Source organism: Artibeus jamaicensis, unplaced genomic scaffold, assembly GCF_021234435.1.
Source record: "Artibeus jamaicensis isolate MK-2021 breed Jamaican fruit bat unplaced genomic scaffold, CSHL_Jam_final scaffold_584, whole genome shotgun sequence".
Taxonomy (NCBI): domain Eukaryota; kingdom Metazoa; phylum Chordata; class Mammalia; order Chiroptera; family Phyllostomidae; genus Artibeus; species Artibeus jamaicensis.
Window position 1 is genome coordinate 1,925,748 of NW_026522048.1, and position 20,623 is coordinate 1,946,370.

The 20,623-nt window shown below is 41.9% G+C and overlaps 1 protein-coding gene across 2 annotated transcripts in view; it reads left to right on the plus strand.

Moving 5' to 3' along the window:
• POC1B (POC1 centriolar protein B) overlaps positions 1 to 4,890 on the plus strand; it is a 107,420-nt gene extending 102,530 nt beyond the window's left edge. For both annotated transcript variants that reach the window (XM_037150712.2, XM_037150713.2), the window contains 2 exons: positions 566 to 784; positions 4,537 to 4,890. In XM_037150712.2, coding sequence (XP_037006607.2) covers positions 566 to 784; positions 4,537 to 4,641 — 324 coding nt within the window. In that variant the 3' untranslated portion in view covers positions 4,642 to 4,890. The remainder of the gene's footprint in view (positions 1 to 565; positions 785 to 4,536) is intronic.
• The last annotated feature ends 15,733 nt before the right edge of the window (positions 4,891 to 20,623 follow it).

A 20,623-nucleotide genomic window follows, 5' to 3' on the forward strand; every position in this document is an offset into this window, starting at 1 on the left:
ATGTTGCGATTAACATTGCTGTACAAGTATCTGTTCAAGTCCCTGCTTTCAGTTGTTTTAGATGTGCACTTAGGATGGGATTACTCCATCATTTGGCCATTCCACGTTTAGCTTTTTGAGGAGCAGTGAAACCTTCTACAGAAGATGCAGCATTTTATGCTCCTACCAGCAATGCATGTGGGTTTCAATTTCTCCACATCCTCACCAATACTTGGTATTTTCTACTTTTTTAAATTAATAATCACCTTAAAGGGTGTGATACTGTTTTTAGATTAAGAAGGAAAAGTGCATCTAACAATCTTTTCATGACAGAACAGCTACTCCCTCAGACAGATACATGCAAAGTGTGGTTCACAGAAAAAAATAAGACAAGAAAACTGTGGATTTTCTGTATTTATCAGCTTCATTTTCTTATTATACTTGTAATTCCCATACTTTGTCATAGTTGAGGATAAACAATTAAAGGGAAGCTGGGCTTTTAGAAAGAGAATATTGAAAACTTTTATGTATATTATTTTAAAGTTTGGAAAATATAATGCTTTCTATCTTTTCTATGATGTTGAAGACAACGGAAACTATTGTAAAAACCCTCCCACACAAGACTGAAGAAATGGACAGGTATTTCTTGAATCCTTCTCTAATGTCGTCAGAATGTTCACCAACAACCTTGAAGAAGAAAGCAGAAGACATGAGCGACCTCCCTTCTGAGAGTCAAAGAAGCATACCACTTGCCGTGACGGATGCCTTGGAGCATATCATGGAACAGCTCAACGTTCTGACACAGGTGAGTTGGCTCGCTGCACCCTGGGAGGGAGGGCACACAGAGCAGGCCTGGTTACAGCGGCCTGTGAAACTAGCAGAGCAGGGGGATTGTTCTTTCTCAGAAAGGCGAGCTCAAGGTGGCAGTCAGTCTAGTAAGGCCTGCTCTGCTGAGCTGCTCTAGGAAGGTCTTGTGGAAATAGGTCGTGGCCCCTCCATGCCCTCATCCGCCCGTGTCCACAGCGCTCGATCTTGTATCCAGGGGCCAGAAGGGAGTGGTAGAGACTATGAAGAGTGGTGGCCCCAGCTCTCCATGCGGTAAGAGTGTGTGATTCTGGGCAATAAAGTTTTACCCTAAGAATTTTTGATGTGTTCAGATTAGGATGTTATCAACAACACATTTAATGCCATAAAACAAACGTATTGGGATTAACTGTTTCTGGTTAGGATGATAGTGTTTACAGTTCTTCATTCTGAAGATATTCTCACTGTCTGATACATAACTTCCTTCATTCCAAAGCTTCTTACATTGATGCTGGGTTCTTCTGAAAGTGATGGATTTTGCATTTGCACTTTAGAGTCTTCCTTTGACCTTTCATGCCAGTTTACCTTCTCAAAGAAGGAATACTATGGATGTCTTCCCACTCTTGGTCAGGAGAGATAGATGGCATTTAGGGGAAGTGGTGGGTTGAAGTTGATACACCAAAGGTTTCTCTTCCAGCTTTGCTGATTCAGTGTTTCTTTTGAAGTTTTCTGTTGTTCCTCTTTGATATGTAGACTGAGAACACCAGTATTCGTCAGAGCGGACATGTCGCAGTTACACAGAAAGAGAGGCTGTAGTGTGATCTAGAGAGGCGTTGATTACTTTTTCAGGTTAAATATTCCAACTTGAAATAGCTCTTGCATAAAAATCATCTAATTCTGTTCTCCCCCTGGCTGTACATTATCACCTGAACAGTTCAAAGCATGCAGATGCCCTGTTCTCATCTCCAGAGAATTCATTTGCATTGGTCTGACCTCAGTCTTCCAGTCACCCATTTGATTTGGTGTGATGGCCAGGGTTGGCAGCCACTAAGTACAGGGTGACGTGTCCAGCTTCGTGCCAAGTTCAGTTTGGGTTGTCTCGTTTCCCATATTGCCATCGGTTCCTCAGCTAACCTACTGCCTGCGATGGCGGGTCCTTGTGAGGAACTCTCCCCCGTGAATCTTTCCATTCTTCACACTTTCAGCGTCATGACCGATTTATTTTTACCTAACTTATGGATAAATGAATCACTTCAAGCTTTACGGAGTGTCTGATCTTTTCTCGGTAATTTTGAGTAGCCAACTGGCTTTTACGTATGCAAGTGGTTAAAAGCAGGCACAGCACACTTGCAAAATGGGAACAGCGAATCTGTGGGCAAGTGCCGGGTACGATGAACATGCTCTGATTCACTAACTACAGATGGCTGAACCTCTAATTCACTGGCAGTGTTTATAACTCTTTACTGAACTATAATTAGAAATAAAGTGAAATTATGTTTTAGATGGTAGATAAATGGAGTCTACCACTGTTAACGGTATTGATAATATTCTTAACAGCTTTAGCACGTAGATTGTGATAATGTATGTGAAGTATCTGGCAAAGTGCTTGACGCATAGCAGGTGATCCAAAAATGGTAGAATAGCCCTGGCTGGTGTGGCTTAGTGGATTGAGCACCAGTTTGTGAACCAGTTCGATTCCCAGTCAGGGCACATGTCTGGGTTGCAGACGAGGTCCCCAGTAGGGGGTGCGCAAGAAGCAACCAAACATTGATGTTTCTCTCTCTCTCTTCCCCCTGTCTAAAATTAAATAAATAAATAAATAAAATATCTATTATTAACAAAAAGATAAAGAAATGGCAGAATATATTGCCAGCATCATCACTGTTACTTTTAAATTGTCATGATCTATAGTATTAAATGATGACAGTTTTAAAACATTAATTTCCTTTCGAGGCTGATAGGACATTATCTTGAAACTTGCTGACTAAAGTAGCCAAGCACTTATTCAGCCTTTCCCCTATGAACTCTTCCACTGGGTAAGCAAATAGTAGATGAGAGAAATGGCTCTTATTTATAAATTATACTTATCAACATATTTTTAATGATGGAACTAGAATATCATCATTTACAGTCCCTAAGAATTAATAGATCTTGGCATTGAGTGGTTACTAACATCATGAAAAGAGAACAACCAAACCTTATTAATGTGTCTTCTAATAGAAGAATAGACCACCACGTGCAGTCTTACCAAGGGCTCTAACCTAAGTCTTATGAACCTGAATCCAGTTGCCCACTGACAGAGAGTAAGGAGGGTAGAAGAACGGACTGCACTGTACCCTGTGTGTGCCAGTCCTCAAACCCACACTGGTGCAGACTCTGCATTCAAATGGCCAGAGTCTGACAACAGACAGCTTGTAAAGAAAAGAAAGGGAAGGGATAGGAGCCTATTGAAAATAACCAACTTTAGCCCTGGCTGGTGTAGCTCAGTGGATCGAGCACTGGCCTGTGAAGCAAAGGGTTGCCAGTTCGATTCCCAGTCGGGGCACATGCCTGGGTTGCAGGCCAGGTCCCCATTAGGGGACACATGAGAGACAACCACACATTGATGTTTCTCTCTCACTCTTTCTCCTTCCCTTCCCCTCTCTCTAAAAATAAATAAGTAAAATACTTTTAAAAAGAAAAGAAAAAAACAACTTTAAATGGTATATCAAATCTTGAAAATGGATTAGGACAAAATTATAGTGTCTAGGGATGTCACCTGGAAGATAAAATAAAAATATGCAAGAACGTGATTGCTGTAATGGTCAGGATAGTGACTGTTATGGGGGAGGGCAGGAGGGCGGTTCTGACGACAGCTGGAAAGGCGCCGTGCAGTGGCTGGCAGAGTGCTAGTGCTCGACCTGGGTGCTGATGCTAAGACTGTGTCTTTCATGAGAATTCACTGTGGCACATGTTTTACGCAAGTTCCCAAATTTGTTTTATTTTATAATAAAAGTTTTTAAAGATGTAAACAGTGGAAGATGAAGCCAATATCACAAATAAAATTAGATTTCCCAAATTTGAGAGTAGCCCTGTGTGTATCTGTGTAGCCGTGTACTCAGCACTGGCCGAAGGAGTTAAGCTGGCTGAGCTTCGCCGTGCCCGTGTGCGGCCGACTGGAGCGCCGCCCGGGCGTCGTTCCGCCTGGTCTTCCTAACGACCCTTAGCAGTGCTGTCGTCCTCTTCCGGGCATGAGAGCTGGTAGCACTTTTTACATTTTCCACGTAAACTAGGTATTCAGCTCTCTGCGGTAGTATGGGTATGATCTGTCATAGGTTGGTTGTGATCGAATGACCGGTGACGACATTAAAGTAGCGCCAGGGCTGGGCATGTGACGTTCTCCCCTCGCCCCTGCTCCCCACACGCCCACGTGGCTTGTGGTGCCACCACTTACACTGCTGCCCGTGGCCTCTTTCCTGGCATTGATGTTTTAGAAGGTCAGACATAAGAATTGTCTGCAGGGGTCTGTTATTTTATTCTATTTCTCCTCAAATGCATCCATTTGGGTTTTTCTTTTCGTCAAACTTCTTGACAGTGTTTTGCCCTGTGGTAGGACCCAGAAGTAGAGCAAGTTCTAGGGCCCATTTTTGATCCGACTTCCTGGCAAAAGGGTGGACATTCCAAATATAAAAAGGATCTCCTCTGCAGAGATTATCATCATCATCCTCACCGCCAGGTTGCCAACCACTGATTCTTTTGTCCTCCTTTTTGCAGACTGTTTCAATCTTGGAGCAGCGACTGACTTTGACAGAGGATAAACTGAAAGACTGCCTTGAAAATCAGCAAAAACTTTGCAACGCCATCCAACAGAAAAGTTAAATAGAAGAGCGTGAGCAGAGGCGTGATACATGAGCACATGTGCATGGACAGAGGAAGGTAGGGCGTGAGGCTCCACGTAACACAACCATGTGCTAATTATCATGGCATTTCTCACAAGGGTGACCAACAGAATAAAGGCAGGAAGAGGCATAATTAAGGATGAATTTAAACACACAAATCGATGTCAAGAACTAATTCAAATCATTATCATTTACAATTGCAGTAATAAAGTGATAAGCATTCAAATGGCTAAGTTCCCCATGTTATTTTAATGTCAGTTTTCATTTCTAAATTCTACCAGGAAAGTGACCAAATCTCTGGATTTCATTATTAAATCATTTACCAGATTAACCATGTTCATGCAATTTTTAAAGCGATTAATGAATTTTTTTATTGAATACCCTTGGGGTAAAATAATTCACTTACCTCTAAAATAGCATCATATATGCAGAAAATGAGTTAATGATCTGTCATGTGTTTCTTTCAGTTCTAAGAAAATATCCTTCCTTACCAATGCCTTGAAAAGATGACCTCACAAAAATTCCCAAAACACAACTTCCACAGCAAGAATACTTATTTTCATTAGCAACATTACATGTACAATGTAGGCCAGTGTATTTTCATTTAACATACGGTGTATACAGTTTACCCTGTGACCAACCTGAAAGAAAATGAAGCTAAGAATATGTGAAGCATGCATCTTTTCTTTCATCAATGAATGTGCTGAATGATGTGAGTCGTATTCTAACCTGTGGTCCCAGTTTACAAAGATTTGTGGTCCCATGCACAAAGATTACGTTAACTCTGCTTTCATTATGCTCAAAGCCAGAACGATGCAGCAACAGAATTTCTAAATATACACATGTGCATGTTCACATGCTTCAGAAATGCTGCTTTGGGTGATTCTGGCAGCTGACTAATGGGTGCTTAAAGAAAAACATTGGCATCCCTGTCTTCCTATTTTTTTAATAGAGTTTTGACTTGAAACTAAATGAAAATGAGCCAGGCATACTAAAAATCTTAGTTATGAGTTAAGAATTTTGTTTTATCTTAAGTAAAATAAGAGATTAAGTTAAAGAAAACCATTAATTTTAGCTTGCTTTTCTGCCAACCTAAATCAAGGACAAGGTAGGTGAGGTGTGAGAAGATAGGGACACCTGTGACTTCGGTAGGTGACATGGGCAAAGGGAAAGTGAAGTCCTGTTTCTGTAGGAGTCCAGAAATTTTTCTCAAAGCAATTTCAAAAATTGCTTTGTATCCGTGAGGTTGTTTTTCACTTCATTGTGTTTCAAGTGCCTTCTTATATTATATAAAGTGTGAACTTCTAGGCATTTTCAAGAGTTTATACAGACTAAGTGGCATTGTATTTTTGTAACCTCACTGAGAAGACTAAATCAGAAATGAAATGTCATACTGATTTTGTTTACTCTTTTTTATACTTCAAACAATAAAGACATTTTACCTATTTTAAAAAGTTTTCTTTTTTTTAATGATTGAAACCTAGAAATACTAAACTTGTTATTATCTAGCTGACTCAATTTTTATGTGCATAACAGCCTCCTGGAAAACTTGTCAAAACGGTTTCCTGGGACCCATTCCCGGAGTTTATGATTCACTAGTTTGATGGGGCCCAATAGTTTGCATCTCTAAGAAGCTCACTGGTGAGGTTGATGTTTGTTGCCCGAGGCCCACACTTTAGAAACCATTGGTCTAGCTGTAACCACCGCTTACAGCTTGATGTTGCCACATATTTTTAGGCATCACAAACCTTTATAAGTGATGATGTAAATTAAAATGCCTTGAAACTTTTTCAAGAGAGTCATTTAATTTCTCCCACTTCTCCCCCCAACCCCAATTTTTTAAGCTTTTGCCGCTTCTCCTTGGTATTTACCAGATTCCAGCTTCTCATCTTTCCTAACTTATATATTCAGTTACCTGAGCAACATCTCCAACTGGGAAACTGTGGGGCATCTCTGAGTATGTCCAAAAGTAAACTCTGCAGCACTGCCACCAGCCAGTTCCTTTCTCCCCTGGTCTTCCCACCTCAATAAATAGCAGCTCCCCTTCCAAGTGCTCAGGCTGAAGACCTCGAAGTCATCCTTGACTCTCTTTTCTTACACCCCACACTCCATTCCTTCAGCAAACCTTGTCAGAACATATGAAGTACCCCCATCACTTCTGACCACCTACATCACCCACTATGAGTGCTCACCTTCCCACTCCTCTTGGACCTGGCACGCCTTCCCCTTGAGTCACCCTCACTCACCAACCTCTGGCCACAGTGGCCTCTTTGCTTCCCTTTGAAGGAGCAAACAGGCTCCCACCCGAGGCATACGTACTTGCCATGTCCTTTGCCTGGAACACTCTGTCCCAGGCATCTGTCATACCATTCCAGCCCTGCTCACAGGCTGCTGCCCCCTCAGAGGGGCTCACCTTAATGGTCCTGTATGAAATCGTCACTCTCCCTACACTCCCTGCATGTCTAACACAACGCAGTACAATGCAGTTGCATTTCTGTCTCCTCCACTGTGATCTGGCTTCTCAGAAAAGCAGTAACTGTCCTCATTGGATTCTCTTCATCTACTCAAGGGGCTTTAAAATATCGCCATTCATTTCACTTAGAGACAAAAGGAGTAAAAACAAGACTGAATGGACTAGAAGAAATAACATTTCTATTTTAGATGCTTTAGATCTAAATTTAGATATAAATTTTAGATGCTTGATATCTGGGACTGAATGGGCATTGCTCTGATCTGCTATTTGTTGTACAGATCAGTAGTTATATGCACAGTCTTTAAAGCCAGAAAGACTTGGGTACAAATTCTGGCTTTGCTTTTCTCTAGTGGTGTGACTTAGGAAAGTTATTCACAAAGCTCAAGTTTCCTTGACTATGAAAGATGAAAATAGTAATATGAATTATGTTTGTGAAATGATTAATACACTCTCTATAACATAAACGTAGCTATTACTCCTATTAATCATTTTGTTCATGTAAACAGCATGTCTGAGTAATATGATTTCAACTATAACTGTTATGGGAAAGATACAGGGACTAAACTAATCTGAAGTGGGATGGACCAAAAAAAAGGGGGGGTCCTATGGAAAGCAACTTCACTGGGTGATCTGGGTGATCATAAATTCTGGACTGGGTGGTCTCGGCGGGCAGTCACACCCAGTCACATGACTTCTTTGCGTGGCCCTGGCCAAGCCCCTCAGTCGGTTAGAGTATCATCCCAATTTGCAAAGGTTCTGGGTCGGTCAGGGCGCTTGGAATGCAGAAATAAGTGGAACAGAGAATTGATGTCTGTCTGTCTCTCTCACACTCTCAAAATAAAGAAATAAAAATTGAAAAAACAAAGCTTATGTTTGCCTTTAGCCATGTCCCTAGCTTCCGTGTACCTAGGTTAACACAGCTTTGAGGTGCCCCCTTTCAGACCCTGCCTTCCAATAGTCGCCCACCCTTCAGTGCTTAACGCTCTTGTGATCCAGTGCTGGTCTGCTTTCTCCCACCTTCCCGTCCTCTCCTTTACATTCCCTCCTTAATTTCAGATGCATAAGCGGCAACACTGTTATTCTTCAGAGCATTGGAGACCTTGCTCCCTGGCATGTCATCAGTTTTCATTCAAACTCATAAAAATTCTCTACCAATTTGGAAAGTTCTTAGTAACAGATGAAAGTGTGGTATTTAATCCAAAGTTAACACATATTTTAAAAGTTCAACAATAATAATAACTATGTTTAGGAGATTAGATTTTCATACACAGAAAACCTCAAGGTTCGGGCCAAATGCTGGCCATTGAGCAACTCCAGGGGGGCTCAGCCTGAAAGTGCAATTGCCATCATTTTCCAAATACAGATGAAATGGGAGTGGGGGAAGGGCCTGAAATGTGGACCAGCCTAGAACTCACACTGTCCTTCTTCGACCACGCAGAGAACGGGTCTTCCTGGTTTCCTGCCCGGTCTAACAAGGCAGTCCAGATCCTCACTTAACTTTTCATTCGTGTTGAGAACAAACTTGGAAGTCTATTATTCCCAAGGTGAATTCTATGCATCTGAAAGGACTGAGAGAAAAACAATCTGTTCCTGGTTAGCTAAAAGAAAAAAATATTCTAATATTTGGAAGTATTGACAAATAATCATGCTCAACGCAGTAACAAATTTAATTATAAAAACAGATGGGCCTATCCATAATATTCAAGTGGAATCATACCATCAATACAGTACATGCTTCATTTCTCATGACGGTTTCTACAATGTTTTGCCTTAGCAGGTCACGAGGTTTTAATGTTATGCACCAGAGGATTTATGAATGTACAGTGAATCTAGGAACACAGTGTAATTGCCAGGTTGTCCTCTATAAGCCCCAACTGTGAGTCAGCCAAGCCACACAACGGCAGCCTGGACTCACTAGTAAAGTAGGTCAATGGCTTGCCAACAGGCAAAGGTTAATCAGGGAGGGGACAGTGCGCACAGCTCCTGTTTTCTCTGCATAGTACATCAGTTGCATTTTCTTTAGAGTCCAGTCTCAAACTTAATTCTGTTAAAAATAAAGACTCTGATTTGAGATTTGCTCATAGTAAAGTAGATTTCACAACAAAAGCAGTAGGAGAAATAACTCGATCATCTAAAACTTCAAAATTTATAAAGCAAAATACCTGAATAGAGAAGAATGACAAATGCAACACACAATTGGGAATCGGAAGTTTAGAAGTAGAATTTAGTTAATCCATGTGATGTAAAAGTACACAAAATTAGTAAAGCAGATTTAACATATATATGAGCAAATATGGTTTTTTTGCCTGTGTATTTTAAATAAAAATTTACCATGTTCTGAACCACATGATATGTCACAAGTCTATAAGAGAGTAAATAATAAAATTAGAAATAACAAAATTAAATGCTCAATCACATAGAAAACATGGAAAAGAAAACTTAAAATCCACTAAATGATATTTGGGCCAGAGACAAGCCCCCCAAATGCAGGGAAGAGCATTTTTTAATACAAAGAGAAATGGGCTATATCAAATTAAATGGGATACAGCCAAAACAATGACAGTATGAACCAAGCATCTTCCTTAAAATGTTAAGTGTGGTCACAAGGGAAAGAAAACTACAGCGAAGTTAAAATAAGAAATATGAAAAATAATTCCTCTTTGAAAATTAATTTTTAAATTTTACAATATTAATTTTATAAAGGGGGGAGAGAGAAAGAAACAGATTTGTTGTATTATTTGGTTGCTTCTTGTATGTGCCCTGACTAGAGATCAAGCTCACAATCTTGGCATTCAGGATGATGCCCCAACCAACTGAGCTTCCTGGCCAGGGCAAAAATTTTAAAGCTAACATTTAACCAAATGAAAAAAAAAACCAAACTTGTTTTACTTTAAGGGTAATTAATAAAAAACCTGGTTAACTTAGAATTCGGTCATTCGGGTTACCATTGAATATTTTTAAAGTAAATCTCAGCCACAAATCAGAACGTAAACATTTGAGAAACAAATCGAATAGAAATGTGATTTATGTCCTTGTCCAAGATTTTTTTTAGTGGCTCTTGACTAGCTGCTAAGCAGTACTTTTTTATCCAGCCCTGTGTGGATGGGTGAGCATTGCAGTAGCTGCTTGACACAAATCCTTCTCGTACCCCAATCCTTCTGTAGACTCTCAGTGTGGAATAAAAAGTCTGACTAGGACGAATGTAGACTAAGTAGCACATTGGCCTTCCATGAACAGAAAACTTCACTTTCATCTCATTTTTTGTACAGATCTGTCACTAAGAAAATTTATCATCGGTATTGTTCTTTGCCCCTGTTCCTCTCAGCGACTCCAAACCATGACCTGGCAGGATGAGACTGACTCCTATTGATTTTGAAATGTTTATTTCAAAATGATTTAGTGTTGACAAAATAATACTTGTAAAAATTTTTGAAAAATAGGAAGAAAAGTGGGGGGGCTGTTTCCCTTTTGGATCTCTTTTGCACCCCCTCCCTGTCTGACTCCCATTTGCCCAGGTAACCCTGGGGCCAGGAGAGGAAAGGAGGCCCGGCCCGGAGGGGCGACAACCAGGGGTCCCTGCTGGTCAGGCACCAGGAACGTCCAGAACAGGAACTTCTCCTTGAGCTCCTTCATAGTTCTAATGAAGCACTATCACTACCTCAGGTTGTTTCCCCTGCATAATCCCCAAAGGAAATCCCTTTGCTTTTCTGAGATAAAAAGTTAGCAGAACAAAAAGAAAGTCAGGGGAAGCACCGGGCCTTTTGCTATAGAATTTCACTGAAGCCCGTCCAAGGCCGTAGGATGGAACCCAAGGGCTATACTGTTTATTCCTACACCTGGATTGAATATCAAGGTCTGTGAGGAGATGAATCATTTAGATACCTGATGTTCTTGTAGGGGCTGTTGCTTTTTAGAACTCTCAATAACTGTGTGAAAGGCAAAAATCACATTAAAAGTCCCAAGTTGTTAAATTCTCATCCTGCACCACTTTCAGCTCTGGAGAATCAGAATTGCCAAGAGCAAAGACTGCGGTGACCCGTGATTCAATTGCGCTTTACCTGAAAAGGAGAGAGTAAGGACGCCACATTCAGGCCAGAAGGGAATAAACCGCTCCAGGTAGCAGTTCTTACTCAACGGAACACCTGTGTAACACTTTCATCATTTTTGTTTTCATTATTCCCTTAAACTGCATGATGAAGGCAAAAGATGCAGGACTTGACTTAGAACCAGATAGATCGTGAAAAACACATATAAAAGGAGTTGTGGCCTGGGAGGGTCGGGACTTCACTGTTTCCTGTCCAGAGCACGCTCACTCCAGAGAGCACATCAAAGCCCAGCCCTGACCAGGCGCAGTTTGGAACCGCTGATGGGAGGTAATTATTACTGTCAGTGTAAACCAGCAGAGATGATAAAATCCTATACTGTAGTTATTCGCCATTAATACAAGCATTTGATGTTTTTTACTGTAATAACCCAGTTGCTGTAGAGCCAAAATGTCTTAGAAGCAGCTCTTTTATTTTTTATTTTATTGATCTGAGAGAGGAAGGGAGAAGAGAAAAAAAACACCAATTTGTTGTTTTGTGTATTTCTGCATAAATTTCTTGATTCTTTTTTTTAAGATTTTATTATTTATCTTTAGAAGGGAAGGAGAGAGGGAGAGAAACATCAATGTACGGTTGCCTCTTGTGTGTCCCCCACTGGGAACTGGCCTGCAACCCAGGCATGTGCCCTGACTGGGAATCAAACCATGATCCTCTGGTTCGCAGGCCCGCACTCAATCCACTGAGCTACACCAGCCAGGGCTAAATTTCTTGATTCTTGTATGTGCCCTGACCAGGATGGAGCCTGCAGCCTTGGTGTCTCTCTGACAATGGTGTAACCAAATGCACTCCCACCAGGGCAGCTGTTCGTTTTGATGGCTCTTCTGTGTGTCCTCTCCCGGAGTTGACCAACTGACCGACCGAGGGGGCTGCCGATGTAGCTGGAGAGGCAAACTGGTACTCAGCACCCATGTTCTCTTAGGCCTCAACAGTATTTTGTTTTTCAAACTAGGTGTCTAGATACAAAAATCAAACAGTTTCACACAAAAACCCAGATCTTTTGGCTTCTATTGAAAAGTTGGAAGAGCCAGTGTGCATCATTGCCATCTGTTACTTGTTACATATTGTACATTATTTTGTTACATATTGGGCGTCCGTTTCACGTGGCAGCAACTCACAGCTCACCTGTCTGCTCGTCTTGGTGGCTGGGACCTGCCGTGTTGAATCATTGTCTGAACAGTGTGGCTGCTGTGTCTCAGAGGTACTGCTCCCATAATTTTGTAGCCTTGGAAATGGCAAAATTAAGGAAAACACACCTCATTACCTCATTATTTTGAGGAAATGGAAATGTAGCGATGGATTAGTGCAGAACCTGCGCCACAAGTAGTCTCTTCACCCGAGAGCCCACCCTCTTCCTACCCTTCTGTGCTGCGTCCTTTAGTTTATATCATACCTCCACATGGCGAGTCTATTTCAAAAACCGTAGAGCCTTAATCACAGGTTAAATGGAAAAGAGGACATCACACTACATATAATAAGGTTAAAACAGTGTTAAAATGCATTGAGAAAAGACATTGGGAATGGCACTAGGGAATGTTTTTCTTCTATGTTCCAAACTTTCTTTAATAATAATTTATTAACTTTTGTAGTAAAATAAAACCCTATTTTTAAACACTCTAAACACATTGCAGCAGACACTTTGCTTGGTCACGACAATCCCACTTCCCTTTGCCAGAAACGCCCTTCCTCCCTTCCCCTGCGGCTCAGCTGGGCCCTGCGCCTCCATCCTGACTAAGGAGACGGAAGGGGAAGTCTTCCGGTGGCTCAAGATTTTAGGACTTTCCATGCTGAATGTAGTTATCTGAAAATGCCAAGCAAAATTCTGGAGGCAGAATCACAGATTCTAACCTTGAGTGGAAAAAAACTCCCCAAGAAACAGACCTTGCACCCAGTTTTGGAAACCTCATTAAATAATTTTATGGTTTTATACACAATTAGATTTTCTCTTACTTGCCTCCAGAAAAGTGGCTACATGTGAGAACATTTACATGTTCTTTCTGATAATCAACTTAAACACATTTGGAGTTTAGTTTTATTTATATTTATACATTTTTTCTAATACTGCCTAGTGTATTGAAATGAAAACCAATACTTTTAATTACTTCATCGAACAAGGAAGTAGTCAGGAGATCAATAGAAGACTTCACACTATATTAGCTTCAAGAGTGTCCAGATAATCACCCACTTTAGTTCATTTTCACACATTTGTTTTCATAATTCTTGGGTTCCCTGGGGCTGATAAGGCAGGGAAACCTTTAGTCTGATCATTCGAAAAATGGAAAGAAGTGCATGTTTGATTTCATAAGTGTTCTGCGAATGCTGCACACACAGAGCACGTGCTCAGCATGCGTTGCCATTTGATTTGCGTCAGTTGGATGCTGGCTATTGGGGGTGAAAAGGTGAGGCTGAGAGATTTGGAGAGAGGAGGTGGGAGGGAGGGAGACCGAGAACCGAAGAGACCGGAAGCCATTTCATGATGATGATTTCACATTTGGAGGTCTGTAGCCTGGAGAACACACTTGGAAAATGTGAGAACTCTCAGTTAAATGTTTGTAGTTTCAATGATTCGAGATTCATTCGGTTTATTTCAAGCAATGCAGGAATTTTTGCAAGAATATACGTGAAAATAAAAACAGGCAAGAATCTCAATTACATGTCAGATACTATGACAGCTCAGGAAGAGCTCACGCTTAAAACTCTGGGAAAGGGAGGAATCTCGGTCTGCTGGGTCTAGCTGAGTCTGTAATTCAGGTCGAGAGCAGGAAATCATTAGAATTATTGAGAGTCCATGAAAATTACCGGCGACCTGGTTGCTATTCCCTGCCCCCAGCAGCAGACCTCTGATCCTGGTGTTTCATCCTTGACACAACAGGCTCCATCTTTGACGTGACTTGGCTTTCTCACTGCCGTATCTGCTCTGTAAATGTTACTAGCTGACCTTGCCCCATTTTCCTAGTGCGAATATTGATTGAAAGGATCTCACTGATGAATTGAATTACCATCATCCCTAGCAGACAGACCTTTGTGAGAGGCCCACTCACAAGTCACAGATCAGCCCACAGGTTGACCAGGATGGTGGCCACAAGGCCACTCAGGCACAAGGAAGTACATTGCTTCCCTCAGCCGGGAATGGCAGAGATGGCAGACCCGCCGGCTCAACCATGAGATTCCTCCATAGGAAATAGTTGACTCTGGCTATCTAAACGTCTGCTGCATAGGTGCCCCTGGACATTTTTTATGTTATTCTACAAAGTAGAAGGAGGTCGAAACTCTAGAAAGGTCGACTTTAACCAGACCTAATGAAAACTCCCAAACAATTAGTACTGTCTGAAAGCAAAAATCGTCTTCTTTTAGAAGTAGAGGGTAGCTCATTCCTACAGATGTTTTGGGGAGGCTAGATTACTATTTGGCTGGAATTTGTAGCTTAGAATACAGAATAGAATGCTTAAGACCGTCTCCTACTCCAAGACTCTGTGATCCTGTCATTTACATCTGCCAAATGGGTAAGGGTAGAGGTGTTCTGGGACCTGAGCAGACTCACAGACTAAAATGGCCTTGAGAGGAATTTTGAGCCTGAAGAAACTCCCAGAATCGTCAGGTTCTAACTCTTCCAGCAGGCAGATACTCGACACAGGCAGTGTCAGGTCTTTAAGGGGCCACTTGTGCACCAAAGTGACCCTGAACACTGTCAAACTCACTTTTCCTCTCCGGTGATTTAAGAGAGTAGCACTTGATGGTGAGGAGAAAGCCTGAGGTTCTCAGCTCTTATGACTGTTTTGAGTTTTGTGTGTGTGTGTGTGTGTGTGTGTGTGTGTGTGTGTGTGTGAGAGAGAGAGAGAGAGAGAGAGAGACCTTATCACACAGTGATTTATCAAATACATTAGGCAGTAACGTAATGGCTGCTGATTTCAGCAAGGCAACAGGAGAGCAGCTATAGGAGGCAAGTTGTTACATTAATTTTCAGTAATTTCTTGGGGTTTTTTTCCTTCTGGGATAGTGTTTAGGGGAAGCAAGAAGAGAAGGAAGGTGAGAGGCAACACCTGATGGGACACCTGCTCTGGGACAGGTGCCGAGCTCTCTCCGAGGTGGCCGACAGTGAGCCAGCCTGAGCTCTAGACCTGCCCTCATCTCTACTCTGGGCGAGAAATAGGTGACAGCCCACCTTTAAAGCCAGTTGTCATAGGAGAGCACTCTGCTTATGACATTCATGATGTCACAGGAAAAGAGGGAAATCCCAGCTGTGTTGGTTTCTGTTCTTTGAAGTGAAGCTCCAGCACTAAGCCAGCACCCGAGTCTTCCTAGTGGAGGCCTGGCTGACCCGAGCAAAGTTACTTACGAACACTTGAACTTGCCACTGCTATTTGGAAATTGCCGCAAGTATAATGACACGTTGCTCAGTTCTGAGCACTTGATGAAGACCTGTCTTGAGAAGGATTTCTCTTCAAGATTATGAGGCAAAAGGTTGAGATTAAGGCTCAAAGAAAATAAATAACTTTTGGAGTTCAACATCCACTTGAAGAACGGGAAACAGTCTGTACTCAATATTTTTTTCAGAAGTGTCTGGAATGTAAGCTTGCTTATAGAGACAAGGACTTGCAGAAACCTGGTGTGCGCTGAAAGAAAAAGCCAGTGGTGGGAAAGCAGGGGAATAAACAAGAAAAGAAAAACCTTAAAAGCAACTCTCTACACTAGTTTTCTTCTCTGTCCCTCAGTTGTTGCCTGTGCCTCTGCCACTGGCCCCCGCACCCCACGGGAGTGAGGGGACTGCCCGCAGGAGGCCCCTTCCCTGCCCCAAGGACAGACTCACCCCAGGAGTGACTGTCTGGGAGGGCCTGTGTGGGGAAAGGCTCACCCAAGCCAGTGTGATGACCTTAAGTCTCTCAGGACTTAAATTCCACATTGCGAAGGACGTTCCCTGCAACATCCACTCTTGCCCCTCCCCACGGTATAGGCACCATGTGTGAATGGGACCCCTTTCTGCTGGTCCAAGCTGACACGGCAGCCCCATTTCCCTCGATCTGGGGACTGGTCCAGGGCAGTCTGAGCAGAATTGGTGCAGCCCACTGTCTGCCTGGCTGCAAAGGGAGAAGCCAAAGACCCCATTGCTGCTCACAGAACCCTGGGGACAAAGCTGACTCGGGCAAGAAGGCAGAGCTGTGACGTACCAAAGTGCATGAGGGCCACTTGCCTTTAGGTGTCGCCCTTCAGTGTCTGAAGTGGATCACGCCTCGCCCTTAGAGAGTGAGCCGGCCTGGAGAGACTCCATCACCGGATGTTGTGTGGTAAGTGGGAGGGAAAGCGTCCTATGGCCAAAAATGTTCGAGAAACACTGAATTACGCCATTTGCAAGCCATTTATAAACTAATGCATATTACCAATGTCCAGTACAGATTTCTTATATGAAGCATTATGATAGATTCAACCCAAGAAACAAAGGTGTTTTTGTTTTCATTGGTTTTTGGAGGCCTCGTTAGGGTTTGGAGGAACACAGCTATGCTGAGTCATTATCGGGTATTTAGACCTTAGTGTGTGAAGTGGCAAGAGCGAGAAGACCGCAGGTGCTGGCTGGACCTGGAATGGGAGAGAAACCAAGGCAGGGAGCAGAATTTCTTCCCTCCCAGACCTATACAAGACCTGCTAGACCTGAGAAGAGCTGTGAGAGGGTGCTGTGCGCGTCCTGTAATCACCTCTGGAACTTCTAGGAGGCCTTCCCATATTCTAACTCGGCAGCTCCGCAGGATCCCAGGCAAATTACATACACGGACATATATATGTTAGGCAGAGACTACATGTCATGCATAAAAATACATGTCGACATTTGTAATTTGTTTTGGGCCATGAACATTTACATTTTAACAATAATGGTAAATAACCTAATGACTCTAGCTTTAAGATGCTCCTTAGTATTTTTCTCTTTTTTCACTTTTATTTTGAAATAATTTCAAACTTACAGGAAGTTGAAAGAATAATACAAAGATCTGCCATATACTTTTTACCCAGCTCCTCCACTTGCTAACATCTCACCACTTTTGATACATCTCTACGTATAGATATATCTGTCTTTCTATTTCCACCTCTCATTCGTTTTCCTGAAACCACCGGAAGTTGAAGACACGATGCCCCAGTCCCACTAGAAATATGAACACGTATTTATTAGAAGACAAGGGCATTCTCCCACAGAAACATCAGTCATGCACCCCAAGCAGGAAGCTGACATTTATACACTGTCACCATGTAATTTCATCTATTACACAGAAAAAAAAATTGTCTTCTGTTCCTGGATCCAATCGAGGATAAAGTGTCTCATTTACTTTTGATGTCTCTAATCTTTTTCAGTCTGGAATGTTTCTTCCATCTTTCCTTGTCCTTCATGACCTCAATAATTTTGAAGATTTCACACCAGTTATTATGTAGAATCTCCCTAATTTGGGGTTTGTGCGATGTTTCCTTATGATCAGCGCGGGTGTTGTGCCAGGAACACCATGACAGTGGTGAGCAAAGTTCCTCACCGTTTGTCATATCAAAGGTCACGTACCATCAGTGTGTCCCATTATTACAATGTTCATTTGGTCTTTGGTCAGAGTCAAGCAGGTGTACTAAAAATCATAAACTTGAAATTAAATGTCACTATTTGAGGGTATGAGAGTTGCCTTTGCTTCAGCCCTGTACCAGAAGACCAAAAAAAAAAAAAGAATACAGGACAAAAGGAAAAGCTCAAGAAAGTGTATTACTGAGAGCAACAAGATTTTCTCAGTTGAATAATTTCTTTGATTATGAATGAGGAGAAATGAATGATTTTTCTTTTTTCTCCCTTCTAACAGAAAAGTGTGTGTTATGGTTGACACATTCAGGAAGTATTGAGTTTGCTGTTACACAGATTATAAAACATGTTTATGCAATATCAAACCAGGAGATTATTCTAGGTCATGTCTCTATTGCTTACTCATTCATTCATGTGCATGAATCAATTTTAACCTCCAAAGTTATCCAATGTAATCCAAATATGAATAGTACATGGGTTGTAAATGGATCAGAGAAATGCCAGCTTGGGGTAGGAAACATGAATTCTGGAGCTGCCATTTTAAAGTGGCTCACTGTGGAAATAAAGCAGATGGTCTTTTAAAGAATATTCAGAGTCCCTTTGGCCAGGGGTTGTGGAGGGAAGGGAAGATGCCAGAAGTCCCCTATATAGCAGGAGCTTGGGGCGACAATCAGGTTGCAAGAGGGATGGCTGAGGGACGTCTTAAATCTGTCATAGGGAGTACAGCTTTAAACTTCAATTATAGACATCAGATCACTAAAAGTAGTAATATTCTCTAAATATGCTTTTACACTCACCTAATATACTGCTGAGACAATGTCCATTATAGCTAACAAAAAATGTGATTACTCGTATTTGTAGCAAAAGGCCCAAAACAATCTGGCCACCAGATGATTATGAGGGTCTTCGTAGTAAATTTTGGTAACTTCTAACAGGCCATTGGGCATTATTTGATCCAAAAGCTTTGCTATATCACAATCCCAGCAAGTGTGGGTACAAATTGGCCGAACGTCTGCACACATTTTAGCAAGCGGGCAGGCAGGAACACACGTGGCTTTGTGCAGCTCCCTCTCTGCCCCTGTGTTGTCGACTGGCTTCTTAGAAGAGAGGCATAGTCTGAAGTGGACCTGCTGATATCCTCAGAGCAGGATAGTATGGGTGACATCTGAGTTGGGTCCTTCATCCTTTATAAAGTGGAGGGACCTGGGACTAAGAGACCGGGGCCTGAGTATGGCTTGCCCATACAAGGTCAAAGGGTCCTTCTCACCACTGCTAACTCACAATTTCACCATAAACATTGCTTCTAACATTTTTATGCTAATTAACTACCCTCAAGTGTTTGATTCAGACACTTCGTATGCTAATTAATCACCTATTGTGTTGTTTAGTGGGGGTAGTTTTAATGGTAATGGTGTAGTTGATGGAGATTTTAGGTAGAGATGTGGCTGCACCTGAGTTTGCTTTAAATGGAAGGAAATTCAGAGGAGGCTGAGGCAGCACAGAAAGGAGGCTCCAGGACACCTTGGAAATCACAACACGGACCCATAGGTGCGACTCGGTTCAGCACCATCAAGCAGGTTCTTATGTTGTTTTGTCATTACCAATTTTTCATCCTGTTCATTACAGAAAAATCAGAAAATAAAGTCAACAAAAAGAACTGACGATCAACAATCCAGTTTGGCAAGGATCACCAATTTTAAACATTTAGATACATATAAATAGATACAAATTAAGGTATAGAAATACATGTATTTTTCTATGAACATGGGAACTTTTTCTTCTAACAATATGATCAATAGCTTTCAGGATCAATGTATACAGTCAAATGGCTGCACTGATTAATAAATTGATTAAATTTAACCAAATTGCTATTGTGCGGCTTAGATTGTTTTTAACTTCTTGCTCTTACAGTCTTGCTAGAGAACAACCTGGCAAAATTCCTTAATCATTTCCTTAAGAAAAATTTTCGGAAGTGGTGTTGCCAAGTGAAAGTTCAGGCCTATTTACGTTTTCTTTCTTTCCTTATCTCCTTATCCTTAAGTAATACCTGCTCATCTCCTTAATACTTCCCGGTAATCCTGTCACATTTTCTTAGTTGACTCATTTTCCTGCTCTTTCTGGCTCCCCACTCTCAACTGATGGGATTGCTCCCTATTTGGTGAGAAGATAGATGCCACCAGAAGATCATCACTCCAGGGTCCCCACCACCACTCCTGCCGCCTTTCAATGGCTGTGGTCCTAAGCCCTGCCTTTCCTTCTCTTGCATTGGCTCTGGTCTCCCTCCAGACACTGGATCGCAGCCCCTCTTGCCTATCCATTGGCGCTGCTCCAGCCAGTCCCTTTTCTTCCTGCACCATCACTTTCCTCTCTCCCTCCTGTGAACACAAAGAAATCTTACTTTTTCCACTTTAAAACCAAATAAGCAAAACCGTTCTCTTGGCCCCACTTCCTGTTATAACCACGGATCTATTTCTCTTCAACCCTTTGTAACAGAACTGAAAATGTTGTCTTCATTCACTGTTTCTAATTATTTCCATTCTTTTCTTAAACCCACTACAATCAGGCTTTTGTCTGCACACTCCACCAAGTTCATTCTATTCAAGGTCACAATGAACTCCAAGTTGCTATAGCCTGAGGACAACTTTCAGTGTCATCTTAACTAACCAATCAGCAGCAGTTAAAACAGATCATCAATTCCTCTTCCCTGAAAGATTTTTTTCACTAGGCTGCAGAAACTCAAGAGTTAATGGTTCTTCCTTTCAGCATCTCTTGCTGACTTCTCCTCATCCCTCTAGCCTTAACTCTAGAGTGTTCCAGGAGGCAGGGTTTGGATACCTCTCCACTGTTC